The following is a 19,574-nucleotide window of genomic DNA, read 5'->3' on the forward strand; positions in this document are numbered from 1 at the left end:
ATATATCATTTCATGTTATCGTCATAATCCACATAATTAAAGATTAGCCAAAAAAAAGTAATTGATTGAATCCAATATTGCACGCCGTGAAAGTTTAAATGCAATCAATTGCTTTTGTATCGTCGATTTTTAGGTCATTGGAAATTGTTCGGATAACTTTGGAATACATCGGACTACTTCGAGTTACTGAGCAACGGTGCAAAAGTTCTGAGAATTAGAAACTTGCAAGAGTCTCCAATATACAGATCCAGCTTCTGACAAACTCTCTGAAGAAGATGTTCTTCATGTTGCGCCTGCATATCTACTGCAACTCTGTCTATAAATAGCTTTTGATCCTCACTTATCGAATAGATACCAAGATATCATGTATACCTTAGTATTTATTATCAGTTTGTCTGACAGTGTTTGTTATCTTATAAAACCCCTATTGATAAGTAACAAATGTTAGCAAAACTTGAGTTAGTAGTAAGTCATAAAATGATATTGAATATGATAATGCGGTATTAAAGAAGTGGTAATGCGGTATGTGAGGGTGATGAAATGGACTTTATTAAGTGGGTAGCTAGGAAGCTAAAATTACATACAATTTGATCCAAGGATTGATTCAGGTCCGATCCTCTCTCAGCTACTCTCTTAGTAGTTCCTCTCTCAGTAGTTCCTCTCTCAGCAGTTCCTCTCTCAGCAGTTCCTCTCTCAGCAATTCCTCTTTCAGCAGTTCCTCTCTCACCAGTTTCTCTCTCAGCAGTTCCTCTCTCAGTAGTTCCTCTCTCAGCAGTTCCTCTCTCAGCAGTTCCTCTCTCAGCAGTTCCTCTCTCAGCTTCTCTTTCAGCTCCTCTCTCAGCAGTTCACTCTCTCAGCAGTTCCTCTTTCAGTAGTTGCTCTTCCAGCAGTTCCTCTCTCAGAAGTTTCTCTCTCAGCAGTTCCTCTCTCAGCAGTTCCTCTCTCAGTAGTTCCTCTCTCAGCAGTTCCTCTCTCAGCAGTTCCTCTCTCAGCAATTCCTCTTTCAGCAGTTCCTCTCTCACCAGTTTCTCTCTCAGCAGTTCCTCTCTCAGTAGTTCCTCTCTCAGCAGTTCCTCTCTCAGCAGCTCCTCTCTCAGTAGTTCCTCTCTCAGTAGTTCCTCTCTCAGCAGTTCCTCTCTCAGCAGTTCCTCTCTCAGCAGTTCCTCTCTCAGCAGTTCCTCTCTCAGCAGTTCCTCTCTCAGCAGTTCCTCTCTCAGCAGTTCCTCTCTCAGCAGTTCCTCTCTCAGTAGTTCCTCTCTCAGCAGTTCCTCTCTCAGCAGTTCCTCTTTCAGCAATTCCTCTCTCAGCTTCTCTTTCAGCTCCTCTCTCAGCAGTTCACTCTCTCAGCAGTTCCTCTTTCAGCAGTTCCTCTCTCAGCAGCTCCTCTCTCAGTAGTTCCTCTCTCAGCAGTTCCTCTCTCAGCAGTTCCTCTCTCAGTAGTTCCTCTCTCAGCAGTTCCTCTCTCAGCAGTTCCTCTCTCACCAGTTCCTCTCTCAGCAGTTCCTCTCTCAGTAGTTCCTCTCTCAGCAGTTCCTCTCTCAGCAGTTCCTCTTTCAGCAATTCCTCTCTTAAGTGACCACCCACTCTCACCTACTCCCACCTAGTCACCCCAAGGAATTACAAAATTTCTCTCCACACAATTTCACTGCCTACAATTTCTATGTGTTAAATTTTCATTCACTTTACAGCCTACATCAGCACCAACAACAACAACAACAACAAAAATACGGCAGAAGCAGCTGATAATTATAAGAAAAACTTGCACAAGGTTCCTCACATTCACACATTCGTGCAACAATATTATATTTTGCGGTCTATACGAGAGAATTTATTTCAGTTCTCATTATCACTTTGTTGGAGCGAAAAGTCAAAAATTTTTTTGTGTCTCGGTTCCAATATATCATTTTAGTAAGGTGTAAAATTGTGGAAAGTCGCGCGTAGGACAAAAAATTGAGAAAAATTATTTTATGACATTCACATGTGATGTCAGACATAGGACGTGATAGTGGTATTATAGCTGATGATGAGTCATCCGAGACGTCATCAATGCGTGCCTGTGATGATTGTAGTAAAATGTCTTATGTACAAAAATTAAGAAAAAGATTTGAAATATTATCGGCCGGTAAGGAGAGTGGATATCATTCAAGTTGTAATTGGTGGCTGGATGATGAGGAGCATGAAGTCGATGAAGGAAATGACGAGAATTCAGAGGAACCAGCCGACAGTATTCAAGATACACAAATTATAGACGATAATGAGTCAAAATTACAACAACAAATGTCCGTCATTAGTGAGCGTTCCTTAAAATCCCAAAAATCCCACCAATCACTCAAAAGTCAACACTCAGAGGTCAATGACGTCACGCCTATACACTTGCCATTAATCACATTTACAAAGTATACGGATCAGCAGGCTGATGATGAGGACAGTTTTGAGTCAGCTGATGATCTTGATGAGGAAATTGAGCCACAGTTTGTGAGAAAATCCGAAATGAAAATAACAATATCAAGGCCAACATCAATTACGTCACAATTGTCAAAGTGAGTAAAGTGAAATTGAGAAATAATAATTTTTTTTTTGGTGATTAGATAAAATTTTGTGGAATTGAATATGGTTGAGTGGGCAGAGGTCAGAATTTTGGTGAGAATGATGATGGGTTGGATATTGAGAGAGTGAAAATCCAAAAGGGGGGTGGATGGGGACTGAATCTAAACCCCTGTTCTCCCTTTAATCTCTCCTCATTTCTCTACTCTTCAACAGCAACTCTTCCCCACCAACCATATTCTCTCTACAACCATTTATTCTTCTACCTCCTGTTTCCTTCCTTCAACTGCCAACCCTTTTGCAGCCATCTCTCCCTTTAACCACTTCCCTCTCCGATCCATCACTTCGTATCTTCAACTGTACCTCTTCCCATATCCATCTCTTCCTTTTGTCAATCACTCTTATCATCAATCCATCATATTCGTTCCTCAAACCGCATCCTTTCTCCTACCACCTTTTCCTTCCTTTAGCCACTCTTCTCCCCTATCTACCCTACCATCTTGGGTTCCTTCAATTGTACTCGATCCCCCTGGATTTTGGATTTGAATGGCATTGGGACAGAGAAAAAAAGTTGGAATTAAGTTGTAGTGCTTGGTTTTGTATTTTTACCACTTATTAAGAGGTGTATTCAGGGAAGATGCTGTAGGAGGTTTGGGTATCGACCCTCTTCTTACCCATCTCTTCTGTTCCTCTCTCTCTCCTGCCTTTTCGTTCTTCTAACTGCACCCCGATTTCCGAGATTTTGATGAGTTTATGAAAGGGAAAATGTTGGGAGCAAGTGGCAGTGTTAGATCTTGTAGATTCAGTTCTTTAGCTTCTAGCTTGAGGCATATTCTGGGAAAAGCGATTTAGGAGTTAATTACCCCTTCCTTCCACCTTTTGAAAACCGAAACCTCTTCTGACTTCCTTACTTCGCTAAGTACTACTGTACGGCGGCTCACCGTACAGATCATGTTGTGATCCATGACCTCCCATAGGAGTCGCTTGAATCTGGTTCTATCGCTGGCTTTCACTTGCCAATTTCCAATACCAAATGCAACACTGTCTCTGTTAACGGATTCCTTCCATGAATCCATGAACCCATTCCCAAAATTACGTAATAATTAAACAATTCTTTTGAATTATTCATCAAAAATTCCAAATTCCTCCTTTAAAAATGACAAAACCCCAATCATAAATTTCTGTTCCTACTCTTTGACGTCATACCATTCCATTCCACCCATAAATGAATCAATCATGGATCCCTTCACTTCATGAAAAATCAAATGACTTTTAAACACACAAAATAACAAAAAAATTGTTTAATTCCACCGAGTTTTTGATAAAAAATAACAAAAAAAATTTCAAATGTATTTTAACCAATAATCAATGTTATATTTTTTGTTCCAATAATTTTCAATTCAAACTCGAAGCAATCTTATCAGTGTGATTATTTGTTTTAAAAAAAATTATATTATTTTGTAAGTGAATCATAAAACAATGGCGAAATTGGATTTGGGCTTGGATGTTGCTTTAAAGTGACCTAAAATTAAAGTGTTAAAAAGTTTTTAATTATTTTTAATTATCTTTTGGGGTTTATTGTTCGGTAATATGTTTAAAGTGCTGTTTGTAGTACTTTTGTCAATTTAAGATTGATTTTGATGAGTTTTTGTGCAGGAAAAATTGAGGATAAATCAGATTTAACAAGATTTATGTCTGTTAAGTTCAATTTGTACCAACACATTGCCCAAAATTCGATTTTTTGGAGATAAATTAGAGCTAAAATGACCCTTGAACCACTTGTTATGCTTGATACGGCAAATCTTGCTTCTAAACCACTCCAATCGAGCCGTCCCTGTTATCCTGAATTCACCCCTTACTGAATGAGAATTCGTCGGCTATATCTCGATATTGGTGCACATCCTGATCTCAAGAATTCGCAAAAATTTGAAGCATTTAGGCCAGAAGTGGTCGGATGGGATTTTTTGGGCCTCTTAAGACAATTTTATTCAATTTTCTTTATTTTTCAAGATAAAAAATCTGAAACATTCCAAAAATTTTACGTTCCATCCAAAAATATTAAAATTCCCCCCTTAAAAACGTTCTAGACTGTTTGGCCATTCCTTGATCGTCACTAATAAAATAATTCTTCAAAAAACCCACTAAACACAAAATATTTGAGACTTCATAAAAACGTATAAATTTGTAAAAATTCCACAATTGTTCTCATTTTAAGCATTTATAAAATGTGCTAAAATTCATCCAAGCATTAACTCCGGCATATAAATTAGATAACTAATTAGACAGATTTCATTTTAAGCGTGTAGACAAGTTATTGGCTGTATGGAAAACACATAGTTTATAGCTTGATCTTCATCTTTATGTTTTAGTTCAATTATGATTTATTAGATAATTCAGGAGTCAATTTAGCTAGAATTAGAAATTTACGCTTGACTTACAATGTAGAAAAGAATATTATGTAAGGCTGTCCAAGAGTGAAATTGGAACTCTAAAATAAAATGTCAATCTCCGTAAAAGAACCAATGAAGCCCAAACAGCTTTGTCTGGTAGATAACATCATATTCAAGTATACACTAGGAAAGTACACGGCAAAGAAATGACCAATAATCCAACCCCAGTTCAGCTTAATTTTAGTTCCAGCTCAGATTCAATGAAATCCAGCTTCAGACCAGACTCAAGTCGACCTGAGACTGAATTTTCAACCATTTCTACTTCATGTGCTTTCCGGGACAAGATTATGAGTAACTGGCTCATAATCATGTGTACAACTTGCAATTATTGAGTCACAAATCATACACTTTAAAACAAACAATCACATGCACTTGTGTCTGATAAGATTCGATCCATAAAAAAATAATAATAAAAAAAGTAAAAGTATTTTTCAGCTATTATGCAATGTCTTGAATAGCACAAATTGGTTAGATGATCCGAAATTCTGGTCTCAGGGCTGGTGTGGTTCTGAACTGGTTCTGGATTTTGTATGAACCTGGTGCCATACTACTTACTTACTTTACTGACTGTACAGATCAAGTGTGATCCATGGCCTCCCTCAGTCGGCTTCTGTAGCTGGCTCTATCGCTGGCTACAGCTTGCCAATTACCAATCCTATTTCGTTTAGCCTTAGTCGTCATTGATAGATCCAGTCCGGTATTCGTTCCTTTAGGTTTCGTAGCTTTGATTTAAGGATGCCGGCTTACTAGACCAACGCACCCTGATTAACCAGAGCCCCAGGGTGCGTTGGTCTAGCAAGCCGCCATCCTTAAATCAAAGCAACGAAACCGAAAGGAAGATATACAAGACTGGAACTATCAATGACGACCAAGGCGTCTCCGCCCCACTAAGTGGCTTAGATTAATGACCACATGCTAGAGTCATGTCGGCCTAGTGCCCCATGTCAGAGTCATACTGACGTAGTGTTGAATTTTGTAGAATTTTGGATTAATTAATCTACTTTGTGCTATTCTAGGTCGGGTGCCTGTTTAGAAATTCCGAAATTAATTCTAGAAAATTGTGAGATTCGATCTGATCTTCCTGACCTTCCCCACCTGCAAATTTCACTTTCATATCTCGTTCAATATCCGCATTAAATTAATGTAAATTTATTCATATCCAACTAATGATCTACAATCTCTCTATTTTAGTCTATCCACATCAAAGCTATTCAACATAATTCGTGAACTTCAAGAAAATGAGGAAAATTACGTTCGATCATTAAAAAATGGAATCGTGAATTACATGACAGTGATGAACCGGAGGGAACTGCCAAAAACATTGCGTGGACAGAAGCACCGAGTTTTTGGGAATATTGAGTCAATTTATAAGTTCCATTGTAATGAGTTCTATCCGAAATTGGTCGAGTGCGGTGAGGATGTTGAGCTGATTGCGGAACTGTTCACAAGTTATGTGACGCGTGACTACTTTTATGGCTACATAATTTATGCAATTAATAGAAAACGATCAGAACTGCTGTGTAATTATCATGTGCATTACTGGAAAGTGAGTAACGGACTTTTAAAATTTAAATTTTTTTTCAACCGATTCAAATTTTTAAATTTTTTATTTCCGTTAATTTTAACTTTGCAGCAAATTCAAAATCAATGCGGCGACCGACTTGGCATCAACAGCTTCCTCCTGCAGCCAATCCAAAGACTTCCTCGCTATCAGCTTTTACTCAATGAAATCATCAAAGAACTCTCTAAAGACATTGAAAATACAAAACAGTCAATTGCGGCATGCTGTGTGGCTGAAAAAAATATCCAAAGATTACTTGATACGGTTAATGAGTCAATGAGTATTAATGATGTTAGGAATTGTTATGATGTGAGTAGACATAAATGTTGGGGGGAATTTTCGGACAAATTTCAAATTTTGTCAGTTTTTAATCAGAATTTGGATAAATTTTTGAAGAATTTTGTTCGATTTTCGGACAAATTTCAAATTTTGTCAATTTTTGATCAGAATTCGGATAAATTTTTGAAAGATTTTTTCCAATTTTTGGTCAAATTTCAACTTTTGTTAATTTTTAATCAGAATTCGGATAAATTTTTGAAGAATTTTGTTCGATTTTTGAACAAATTTCAAATTTTGTCAATTTTTATTCAGAATTCGGATAAATTTTTGAAGAGTTTTGTCCGATTTTCGGACAAATTTCAAATTTTGTCAATTTTTAATCAGAATTCGGATGAATTTTTGAAGAATTTTGTTCGATTTTCGGACAAATTTCAAATTTTGTCAGTTTTTCACCCGAATTCGGATGAATTTTTGAAGAATTTTGTCCGAATTTCGGTCAAATTTCAAATTTTGTCAATTTTTAAACAGAATTCGGACAATTTTCAAATTTTGGTCAGTTTTTCACCGGAATTCGGACAAATTTTTGAAAAATTTTGTTCGATTTTCGGGCAAATTTCAAATTTAGTTAATTTTTAATCAGAATTCGGCTCATTATTCATCAATATCTAATCCCACCTTCCAGATGGACATCCTCTCCCAAGGTAAATTCAAAAAAATGAATGAATTTGAGATGTACGACTGGGAATTGCGTCGTAAATACCGCGGCAAAGTCTTCCTATTCGAGCGATGCGTTGTCTACACAGAAGCACTAGACCGTGAGCACTTAGAGTATCGTGGACACTACGAAAGTGACAAACTAGGAATAATCTACAAAGAAGGAAAGTCAAAATTTAAATTATTTGCCAAAAAGCGTGGCTGTAAAGAGGTTGAATTTTATGCTGATTTAAATACAGTCGTTGAATGGAAGTCAGCAATAACTGGAATGTTAATGGACTTTGTAGCAGCTGGTGAGTATGATTTATGTTAATTTGTGGACGTACAGCAGTGCTTATTGAATTTCCTGAAAAAATTGAGTTTAATTAAATTAATGCAAAAAATTCCCATTTTTGATGGGTATGGCTGATAATCAGGCATTGATTGAATATAAAGCATGTAAAGACGTGCTTTGTGTTACTGATAGACGATGTGAAAGGCTTTCTTTTGGATGTAAATTACATGTGGATTGAGTTTAATGAATATAGCAAGTTTATGGTATAAATTGAGGTTTTGTAGAGCTGGAATTAATTTGAAATATTCAGGGTATTGTGTGGATTATAGCTATGAATTATGCTGATAATATTCTGAGAATTTAGTGATCTTTTGAGCATGAGTTGCTGGTTTTTTGAGCGGATTATCAGGATTATGGGTTTTAAATGGGAAAATTTATGGTTTGCTGCAGTTTTGGAAGGCACACGACCTTGAAAAAGACCAAAAACTTGAACTCTGGCTACCTTAACTCTGACTTGGAGGCTGACTTCATTTAATCCAGTCTTAGGACAGGATCATGTCATTCAGATTCCGAATTTTCTACCATTCAAAGTCGTGAAATCTGCAAAATCGTACTCCGAGCTATATAAATGAAGAAGACTCCGCAATCGAGCTCTTAAAGCTCTAATAAACCTCCTTAATTAACACTAAATGGAAGCCGCTTGTTTTATCTGTAACTGTAGCTTGCCTGTAACTGTAGCTTACTACCTCAATCACTCAGGAAATTCACCCTAAATCCCAAATACTTAACACCACAATGATCAAGTAGCTTAGAGCACCAGACTACCGTTCTAACGATCCAGGTTCAATCCCAGGGAAAGTCTAGTCGGATTCGGGGGCTTTTTAGCTGTTTCTAGTCACATCAACTCAATTTTGTGTGATTTGCGGCACACAAATTGTGTCATGCAACTGTGCAGAGTTGAAAATAAAGCAAAAAACAGCCAAATACTTAACAAAATTTTTAATTACCAAACTTAATTCCGTATTTATATCCCAAAAACAGAAAAAAAGCGCAACATAATGAACACAATAAGGAGGAGTTCATCTACCAAATATCGATCAATACCAGACAGTTTACGAAGCAGTATTTTAAGTAACACAAGTAATCAAAGTAATTTTAGTGTCGGTAGCAGTTACAGGAGCAGCACAAGTAGCGCAAGTAAGTATATGGTCAAGCTTTGAGTGGATTTAGACAAGCTTTAGAGTTAGAATTGTCGGTAATTTATAAATGTTGAGTTTTGGGGCTGGAAATTGATGAATGAAAAGGGTTTTGGGTGTTTGTCTGGTTCTAGGGATGACAAATGATGGGCACAGAGGTGGCAGGGCCTAAAGTCCTGTTAACTCAGTATGACTGCATCAATTGTCCTTAGAACTAGTCAAATTAATTATTTTATAATAAATTATAGGATAATGAGTCAATGTCAGTAGATTTTAAGTTGTATTAAGCTTGCTAGACTAGGAATTAGGTGGGAAAATTGGACATTTTGGTCTGTGCTTCAATTTTGCAGCTTTAATTAGAATTTTTTAGCTTTTTTGCATTTTCAACGACCGTTCAGTTATTATGTAACGCTCTAAGAGAGGGATAGGAGGGGTTAGGGGTCAAATATTCAATTCCTTACGTTACGTCATATCTGAAAGGTCCCCAATCTAGAACAAACTAAGATTTATGCTTTACAATTGTTGAAAAATGTCAAAATATCAATAAACATGCTTGATTTTATGCAATAGAACCTAACAGCTTTTAATTTCTATTCTATACCTTTTCATGCCCTTAAAATTCCACAAAATAAGGTTAAACTTGACCTTACTTCTTGCATATTAAGTAAGCTAAGCACACATCATGTCCCATGTAATTCCATTCTAATTCTAACTGCATGATGCAATCACGAAATCAATTCAATGATTTTTAATTCCTTTATTTCTTTATTTTCTTCTTCTTTTTTTGTAGGGAGCAGCACAAATGAGCAGCCACGACAATCGCATTGGTATATCTAAAGTTGTGTATTGAGACTCATAACTATTGTCATTATTTATTAATATAAATATGAGTGAGAAGCCTACGAGATTTTAAGATGATTTTGTGAGGATTTTTTAAATTTTTGAAATTTTTGAATTTTTAAAATTTTTTCAAAATTTTTAAATTTTTATAATCTTTAAAATTTTTAAAATTTTTGAAATTTTTGAAAATTTTAAAATTTTTGAAATTTTCAAAATTTTCAAAATTTTCAAAATTTAAAATTTTTGAATATAAAAAACTTAAAAAAAATAGATTTTGAATTTTTAAAAAATAAAAAAAAATCCAAATTTTGAATTTTAATTTAAAAAATTCAAATTTTAATTAAAAAAAATCAAATTTTTAATAAAAATAATTAAAATCTTGAATTTTAATAATTTAAAAAAAACTTAAAAAACAAAATATTGTTAAAAATTTAAAATTGTTGAAAAAAATAAAAAAAATTATTTAAATATTTTTTAATTTAATTTTCAGATTTTTTTCAATTTATTTCAGATTTTTTCAAATTTTTCAATTTTTTCAATTTTTTCAATTTTTTCAATTTTTTCAATTTTTTCAATTTTTTCAATTTTTTCAATTTTTTCAATTTTTTTAATTTTTTCAATTTTTTCAATTTTTTCAATTTTTTCAATTTTTTCAATTTTTTCAATTTTTTCAATTTTTTCAATTTTTTCAATTTTTTCAATTTTTTCAATTTTTTCAATTTTTTCAATTTTTTCAATTTTTTCAATTTTTTCAATTTTTTCAATTTTTTCAATTTTTTCAATTTTTTCAATTTTTTCAATTTTTTCAATTTTTTCAATTTTTTCAATTTTTTCAATTTTTTCAATTTTTTCAATTTTTTCAATTTTTTCAATTTTTTCAATTTTTTCAATTTTTTCAATTTTTTCAATTTTTTCAATTTTTTCAATTTCTTCAGATTTTTTCAATTTTTTCAATTTTTCAATTTTTTCAATTTTTTCAATTTTTTCAATTTTTTCAATTTTTTCAATTTTTTCAATTTTTTTTCAGAATTTTTTAAATTTTTTAAAAATTAATTAGTCATTAAATCCACCAAATTCACCACAAGGGCTATGTATGTACATGACAACTGCTTACTTTATTGGATTTAACATTAACTTCTCAAAGTTGATGCAATAAATATTAAAAAAAGTTTTACATATCCATTCATGAATTTACTTAACGATCAATGTTAAAAAATCATAAAAACGACCTTAATAGCATTATTAATTCAGCATGTCGCATGCCCATGATGAACCAAGTGACAACATCAAGATGACATCAGTGTTAATCAATTATCGATGAAATGTCAATGGCTTTAATGACTGTTTTTTATTGCTGGATTTTTAGGACTGTCTTCAGGTCATAATTGCATCATATTTGGCTGTGCCTGAAGATTTGACTAAGCAGGTAGGTGTCGGATTGTGTCTTACACAAGTCAGAGTCAGAGGTGTCTCTTAATATCCAGCAACTCTAAACTTTAAGTGCCAATAAAATCAAATCACATTAAATTGAAATAAATTAATGATTAATTGCACGTATGATGACATATGATGTAGAATTATGGCTGTTTTTTACGAGTTTAATATTCAAAAAGGTGTGGAAATTCTTTGGCTTCAAATCGTCGTAATTTATAGACTGCATAGCCTGGTGCATGTAGATGCATGGTCTGTACAGTAGTTAATAACTTTATGATTCTATGAAACAATTAAAAAAATATTGAATTTCTGATTTTATTGCTATTAACTTTATTTTATTGTATAAGGTAGCTCCTACCTCCCAGATAGGCACCCCTTAGGTCACTTAGCTTGAATCAAAACTTGAAGTTGACTCGAATTTTACATCAAAACGAATCGACTTGAATCAACTTTTCAATATAAAATCTAAGTCAACTTCAAGATCAGGATTGAATTTAGGGATGTGCTGCTTGTATATCCTGCAATAATCAGAGCCTAGCCAGATTCTGTCAAACTCTGTGACTTGATTTGAATTGTTGACCTTATCCACAAGATGGTTTAGTGGGTCATATGACAATGTTAAGATAGGTCAGTGGTAGGCAGCCATTGGGTAACTTAAGGCACACTTTGATAGTTAGTCTCGAGCAAAACTTCACACGGCATACGGTTCATGGAATTTTAATAAATTATTTGACTGCACACTAGTGTGCCACGGCTCACAGATTGTCCACAATTGAACTATGGGCGCCGTTTAGCATGTTTAACATTCATCAGCTTTAAAAGACAGTCAGAAAAGCAAAATGCATGAAAAGTCGAAAAATTGTGTCCATATACCAGCGTAGATCAGAATTAAACCTAAAACCAGATCAACACCGTCCACAACATCCCAACATTGTCTCCAATCCAAAAATTCCCAATGAATTTTCATAATTTTTTACTTCCTTTGCTTGCCGTACAGATCAATTGTGATCCATGACCTCCCTCAGTCGTCTCCTGAAGCTGGCTCTATCGCTGGCTACCGCTTGCCAATTATCAATTATTAAATTTCCATAAACTTCAAAAAAATGCCACAAAAATTTTGCGCAAAACTCAAGAATCCACAAGAAATCCACATTATCTAAATTGCAGAAGAATCAAAACTTGTTTGCCTAGTTGTTAACATTTTTTTATATATTTGTGACGATTCTTGTTCGAAAAAAACACAAAATTTGAATCTAATTACGTTTTACATTCCATTCGGTGTAGACCGGTGAACAAAATATTGGAATTGGAATTATTGGGTGATTTTTTTGGATAGAAAAATTAGAAAAATTGATAATTTTAGGGAGAAATTTGAGATTTTAGTGGAACTTTGGTGATTTTAGTTAAAAATTGGAATTTTAGAGTAAAAAATTGACGATTTTTGAGTTAATTTGACGATTTTGAAGGAAATTTTGTGAAATTAGTGGAAACATTTGAATTGGAGTGAAAAATTGACAAATTTAAAAGGAATTTTGTAGATTTTTGAAAAAATTTTGAAATTTTAGTGAAAAAATTGATAGATTTTAGTGGAAACTTTGAGAGAAATTCGTGATTTTATTGGAAATTGTGAAAATTTTATTAAAAAATTTGAATTTATGAGTGAAAAATTGACAATTTTAAGGATAAAGTGACAAAATTGAAGGAAAATTCGTGATTTTATCAGAAATTTTCACAGTTTTTTGTTAAATTTTGATGAAAAAACCTGAAAAAATTGTAAAAATTTGAATAATTTTGTGAAAAAACAATGAATAGTGAGAAGATATTTCAAGGATCAATGGATTTAAGTGACGATGAGCCTAAAATGGATGTTAACGGATGTAAGAACTGCCAAATTATATACTATATTACGCAAATACACAATTTCAAGTCAAATTGTCAAGAAATTCAAGCAAAATTGCCTAAAATGTGCTATTTTTTGCAAAATATTCCAGAATTTCCATCAAAAAACCTTCAAAAAATTCAAAATTTCAAACCCTTCAAAATCCCTCAAATTCCCAAAATTTTCATCAATTCCCTCCTAAACCCTCCAAACTTAATCCACAAAATTCACATTTAGCCTTCATTTCAACCCAAATCCATCAAGTCCCTCAAAATCCACGAAACCCCCCAATTCCCCATCCAAATCCCCAAAACAAATTCCACGTTCAGCCTTCATTCAATTCCATTCAATACCAAAAAACCAGTATAATACAGTTTATATTTAACGACAGCACGTGCTTTATGAATATGAAATCAATTACCATTAGAATATCTGCAAATACATTCAAAATCATGAAGATGTTCATGTGACCTAGTATATATATATGTGCTTTATATACAAGAAGTTAGTTGACAAGTGTGACTTTGTCTGTGTTGAGTTGTTGTTGGTGCTGCTGTGGATTTATTGTTGTTTATAATTTTTCTTTGGATGGTGTAATTTAGATGGTGAAATTCAAGTTTGGGGATAAAATAGCAAGGTTCAGTGTTACTTACGTCATTGTGTAGGGATCGGCTCTAAGAATGTCTAGTCAATTTCAAGCCTGAATACCATAAATCGGTTAATTGTTCAATAAACTTGTTCAAGGTCGACATGACTCTGACTTGATGCCGGATTCGATTTAAATCTATATCTATATTTGCGGCATGTTTCCATGAGTTTTTACCGGGCTTAGGTATTAGGAATTGAGGACTGGAATTTGATGAGGCTTTTGAGGGTCTCTTGAGGCTCTTGAGGGTCTCTTGAGGCTCTTGAGGGTCTCTTGAGGCTCTTGAGGGTCTCTTGAGGCTTTTGAGGGTCTCTCGAGGCTCTTGAGGGTCTCTCGAGGCTCTTGAGGGTCTCTCGAGGCTCTTGAGGGTCTCTCGAGGCTCTTGAGGGTCTCTTGAGGGACATTATGACAGATTTAAACTGAATATTTGACTTAGTCAGAGTTACATCGACCTTGTGTTGAAGTTTGGATCAATTAACCGACTTGTGGTATTCAGAGAATCGACTCCCTAATTAGGACACCTCTGCATAGGGCACACATACATACTTAAGCATCAATTTCACATCAAAATATAGCAAAATTTATCAAATCCTCCAATTAATTCTCAAATTTTCCAAACCTTTATATTCTCAATATCTTCTTCATTCCACAGTACTCCGTCAAGAATCAACAGTAACAACAAATTGGAAGACAGAGGAACCAACTCCATTCTATGTGGTCAAAATGGACGATTTAAAAGTTATACCAACAATCACAATTGAGCATGAAAAAAGCAGCAACATGGATAATAACAATATTGACACAGTCGACAGCTATGAACATAAAATTTTGAATGTAGAGTTCAATCCTGAAAGTGAGAGTACAGTCATTGAGATTTCTGGATTGGATAAGGATTTGGTTGATAAGGTAAGATGGTAATGGGGGAGGTTGAGGGGAGATTGGAGGAGTTTGAGATAGTTGTAAGGGAGTTTGAGGCAGATTAGAGTCTAATTTATTGCCTACACCTAGATTTTGCTTTTTAAAGACAGATTCTAGGTATCAACTCTGTATTAGAGTTGATGGAAGCATTTTTGACAGGATTTTTGGGAATTTTGACTCTACTAGAGTCAATTCTACTTAGGAGAACTGATAACTCTGGATGAGGCTCAATTTAGAGGTGTCTAGACAGATTAGGAGTATTTTAAGGCTTGTAGACTGCCAACCAGTGCTTAATCCCGACTATGTTTTCTCAATATCGGGATCGGAATCGGGATTTCCCCCAAAATTCCGAAAATATATCGGGAGCGGGATTTTGATTAAATTTGGCAAGCTTAAACCAGGTTTGAACTTCTATGCTGAATTTTGAAGGTTTTTAAGCAAGCCAGAGCTGATTCAAGTCGTCTTTTGGTCTGGATTCTATGAATTCCTGCCAATTTTGACTCAATATTTGCAATATAATCCGTATAGAACATAGGTGTACTCAGGATTGGGTGTCAATCCTCTCCCCACAATTCTGACTACGACCCTACCTGATCCTCAATTCTATAGCCATTCTAACAATTTCTTCTCATTTTTCTCCCTTTCAATCCAGCCCCTAACATCAAAAGTATTCAAACAAAACGAATGGACAATCAGCTGCGATGAAGTCACCGATGCATTTGATTTCCTCAAAACATTCAATGTCGAAGAAGAAATTGATGGACTCAACGACATTACCCTCATCAAATTTGAAGTCAAAGAAGATTTCGACACCTTAAACATCCGTGAAATCCAACAAATGAGCAAGCAATTCAGCTTTTTGTCCACAATCATCAGCTTCATCTCAAAAGACAGCGGAAAGTTTAATGTTTATTGGAAGCCAAAGCATATCCAGCACTTTTTGTCGATGAAGTCATGTGATGGATTGTCAGTTGAGGATGGTGAGGTGCTGATCAAGTTTGTTGAGGAGTTCTTCATGGAGTCACTGAAGAAGGGACATTTAGGTAAGGATTATTGGGGGATGTGGTGGGTTTAGGGGGGTTACTTGGGGGAAGAGAGGTTAAGGGGTTGGTTGTGGACCCTAAAAGGCCCCTATGAGGGTCAAATTGGTACCAGACTGGCTTGTTTCTGATTTGATGCTAAATTCGGTTCAAATCCGACTTCATGTCACAGTCATGTCAGTTTAGTGCCGGATTTTGGATCTATTAGTCAGCTTGTGCTATTCGGGTCTATTTCCTGATTCAAATTCGGCTCAAATCAGACACCACGTCATTGACATGCCGTCTTAATCCCGGATTTTGGACATGACTCTGACCTGTTACCGAATTCGATTCAAATCCGACTTCATGCTTGTCTAGTACCGGATTTTGGATGGATTAATCGACTAGTGCTTTTTAGGTCTGTTTCTTGATCCAAATCCAACACCAAGTCAGTCTAACGCTGTCCTAGTGCCGGATTTTGGACCAACTAACCGACCTATCCCATTCAAGCCTTAATCTTCATCCAAACTCATCACTAATCAACCTCCAATTTCCAATTTTTAGGCATCCTCAACACTTTCTCTTCCGTCATCGAACCAAACAAGTTCACAATCCAGGACCTCATTGATCAACGTGGCTACAGCTTACTACTTCTAGCTGCTGAATCAGGAGACACAAATCTGACCAAAATTCTTCTCAAACTGAATGTCAAGTCAGATGCAACAACCACAGATGCACAGTCATTAGCCTACGATGGTGGACATTATGACACACTTTTGGTTCTTCTTGAGAATAATTTGGCATATCCAACAACATTTCATCTTGAAAAGTGCCCGGAAAGTATCCAAAACTTCTATAAAGTCACTGAGAACCTTCATCAAGCTATTAAGGACAGGAATGCCACAAAAGTTGAAGAAATTTTATCACAAAAGTCAAATTTGAGACATTTTTACAGTCTGGCCAACGAGTCAGCCTTAAAAGTAGCATTGGACCATAAAACATTGGACATCTACAAAGTCCTAGTCAGGAACAACATCTCATTTGGTCCACACGAGTCCAGCGATGACATGTATGAAGAATACAGCCACGAAGAGCGACGGCAGTTAAGGGAAATTCAGTTCCGACACAAAAAGTCAATGCCTGAACAGCACATTGGGGTTTTAATGGATAATTCATACTTAAGTTACAGCACAAGCGACGATCGTGATAAATTTGAGGTTATAAAGCGTGCCTACATGACACTTAATGATAATCCAGTCATTCGAGTCATCCTGATGGTCGTGGCTGCATCCAAGAAGTTCTCAGTCATCTTTGACTTTAACAACAGCTCCTTAATCCACACAGATCCAACAGTCGAGTCATATTCACAAAGTGTCTACTACATATCAGGCAGGATCTACATTGCAGCTAAACAGCTACTGGAACCGACAACAGAACGTGAAATTCTCGGTTCCATTGCACATGAATTTTGTCATTTTGCAATTTATTTGGTCTATAAAAATGACGCAAATCCGTACTTTGAGGATGATCAGGATGGACGGGACAAATTTACGGAAATTTCAAAAATTTGTTATGAGAATCGGAAGGAAGAGGACATTGTGGATCAGGTCTATGAATTCTTTCCAGAAGATGTTCAGCATGCAGAACTTGCAGTCAGAATTCCATTTTTTTATGCATTTTATCAGCAACAGCCTGAAAGGCTTAATGAGCTGAAGAAGATCTTCAACAGATTATTTGACTATTTTGAACTGACGGTGGTTCCAAAAATGAAGGAAGCACTGCCAGAGATTGAAAATCGAGCTGAAATGGAAATGGAAGTGAAGGAGTTGAAAATTGGACAATTAAGGAAATTGTTCTTTTTTACATTAGTTGTAGCTACTGTTATTATTGTATTGATGGTGTTTATTAAGAGATGTTAGGGATTAGGGTAGGGGGATTGAGAGGGGTTATTGGGTATTGGGGTAGATTAAGGTACATTGGGGAGATTACTCAATTTTTTCTTGACTGTATTATCCAAAGCTTGAATTCGAGTCAACTTAAGTCGACTTATCACTCTGAGTCGACTTCGAGCTCTGGTTTTATCTATTTTGGACTAGAATTGGCAGTGATCCGGGAATCAGACTATAGTGGACTCAAATTTGTCTTCAATATCTGACTCTAGTTTAGTCCAAACTACAAAATCAAGTCCATCCAACTCTGTTTTGGGCTACAAATTTGTCTTGTCTAAGGTTTCTCGAAGTCTCAGTCTCGAACGAATTCTTGACAAATTATTGAGATCGAGGTCAAGTCCAAGGCCGAGACTATCCGGGAAGTCTCAATCTAGATACAAGCATCAGGAACCTCTCGATCAGTCGTGTCCATCAGTTTTAATTAATTTGTATGTAAAAGATTGAGTTTAGTTATGGATCATGAACCAAATCTGTTATACTTTCATCGAAACGGTGAGCAGAAAGAAGATCCACAAATCTTTAAATGCGGATTTAACTTCCATACCTTTACATGGGGATGCAATCCTCTCCTTCTCAGCCTTGAGACGAGTGGATTTAGAACAAAAGGGAGTTCAACTTGTTCGCAAATGCACGAAAATGTGGGTGAATGTTAAAGAATGCGAGTTAATGTGGGCAAATGTGGGTAAAATTGGATGAATGCAGATAAATTCGGGTTAAGTGCCAGTGAATTTCTGTTTAATGTGGACAAATTCTCGAGACAAAAACCGAGATTCCCCAGAAAGTCTCGTCTTCGCGAATTCTTAGCCTCATTCAATCAAGTTAGTTCCGCTGGGGGTGTAGGGGGTCATTAAGTCAATCTTTATCTAATAGTACACACCTTCATCTCCTACATAATCTAAAAATTCCTGAAATTAAATACTCTTAAAATTATCAAATTAAAAATTCATAATTTTTCTTCTTTCGGTATTTACAAAAACTAAGGATTAAACTTTTTTTCTTTATTATTATTATTATTAAATCTTCATTTTTTTGCTAAAAACTTAATACATAAAAAATTTATCATCAAAAAATATTCTTAACAATTAATCTAATTAATATTTTGAAATAATCTAAAATTTTACATTAAATTTTCAATTTTTTTTTGTTAATTATGTTAATATAAATTAATAAAAATTTATAAACTAATTAATTATTTTTATTTACGAGCGGAAATGACTAGAATTTAATAAAGGCTTCTTTTTTTTTGATCAATTTTTAAAAATTATTAAAATTTTTTTAATGCTTAAAAACTAATCTGGCAATTTATCATACAAAATTTTCAATATTCAAGTGAGATTTATGTTTATTTTCAGATTTATTTGTTTGAAAAATCAATCTTACATGCTTGTAAGTAGTTAAAGTTAGAGCTAGAAGTCGACTTGACTCCATATAAAAATCCATTCAAGTCAACTTGACTTCTCATAAAAGTCGGTTTAAGTCAACTTGACTGCGTATAAAAATCGGTACAAGTCAACTTGACTTTATATAAAAGTCGGTTCAAGTCAACTTGACTTCATATAAAAGTCGGTTCAAGTCAACTTGACTCCATACAAAACCCAAGTCGGCTTCGAGCTCTGTTTAAAGTTGAGTAAAGTTGTATATGAATTTGATCAAGCTTTGGTCAGAATTGAGCAGGAATTCGGTGGTCCGACTCCATTGAAGTATTCCACTGAAGACCTTGTTGGAGTCGAACTACAAACTGGAATTTCAAAATCCAATTTATTGTGTTACAAAACACATGAACAGCCCCTTATTTTGCCATTAATTACAAACTGAATCTATAAAAGCTTATTAAGTCATTTGTATGCAGCAAATGATACACAAAACTAGTA

At 34.9% G+C, this 19,574-nt stretch overlaps 2 protein-coding genes across 3 annotated transcripts; both read left to right on the forward strand.

The window, feature by feature from the left end:
* Positions 1–1,855: 1,855 nt before the first annotated feature.
* LOC139090278 (pleckstrin homology domain-containing family G member 4B-like) lies at positions 1,856–9,948 on the forward strand. The gene is made up of 6 exons (XM_070640040.1): positions 1,856–2,540; positions 6,186–6,540; positions 6,628–6,864; positions 7,517–7,841; positions 8,864–9,019; positions 9,809–9,948. The coding sequence occupies exons 1-6, from the start codon at positions 1,984–1,986 to the stop codon at positions 9,853–9,855; spliced, it is 1,677 nt and encodes a 558-aa protein (XP_070496141.1). The 5' UTR covers positions 1,856–1,983; the 3' UTR covers positions 9,856–9,948.
* A 2,962-nt stretch (positions 9,949–12,910) lies between these two features.
* LOC139089364 (uncharacterized) lies at positions 12,911–18,930 on the forward strand. 2 transcript variants are annotated; one of them, XM_070638890.1, is made up of 4 exons: positions 12,911–13,169; positions 14,470–14,723; positions 15,388–15,778; positions 16,319–18,930. In XM_070638890.1, the coding sequence occupies exons 1-4, from the start codon at positions 13,097–13,099 to the stop codon at positions 17,671–17,673; spliced, it is 2,073 nt and encodes a 690-aa protein (XP_070494991.1). In that variant the 5' UTR covers positions 12,911–13,096; the 3' UTR covers positions 17,674–18,930. The 2 variants fall into 2 exon arrangements, with proteins under 2 accessions (XP_070494991.1, XP_070494998.1); XM_070638897.1 differs by lacking the exon at positions 12,911–13,169 and adding an exon at positions 13,517–13,808.
* Positions 18,931–19,574: the final 644 nt, after the last annotated feature.

The sequence above is a fragment of the Chironomus tepperi genome, unplaced genomic scaffold, assembly GCF_022539635.2.
Source record: "Chironomus tepperi strain 1889 unplaced genomic scaffold, CSIRO-AGI_Ctep_v1 contig_13, whole genome shotgun sequence".
NCBI classification, from domain to species: Eukaryota; Metazoa; Arthropoda; class Insecta; order Diptera; family Chironomidae; genus Chironomus; species Chironomus tepperi.

Excerpts from the sequence above, each read along its gene's own strand:
- LOC139090278 (XM_070640040.1), top strand. The coding sequence starts at position 1,984 with ATGTCAGACATAGGACGTGATAGTGGTATTATAGCTGATGATGAGTCA. Across the intron at positions 2,541-6,185 it reads ATTACGTCACAATTGTCAAA|TCTATCCACATCAAAGCTAT; the intron begins GTGAGTAAAGTG and ends TCTCTATTTTAG. Across the intron at positions 7,842-8,863 it reads AATGGACTTTGTAGCAGCTG|AAAAAAAGCGCAACATAATG; the intron begins GTGAGTATGATT and ends TCCCAAAAACAG.
- LOC139089364 (XM_070638890.1), top strand. The coding sequence starts at position 13,097 with ATGAATAGTGAGAAGATATTTCAAGGATCAATGGATTTAAGTGACGAT. Across the intron at positions 13,170-14,469 it reads TAAAATGGATGTTAACGGAT|TACTCCGTCAAGAATCAACA; the intron begins GTAAGAACTGCC and ends TTCATTCCACAG. Across the intron at positions 14,724-15,387 it reads ATAAGGATTTGGTTGATAAG|CCCCTAACATCAAAAGTATT; the intron begins GTAAGATGGTAA and ends CTTTCAATCCAG.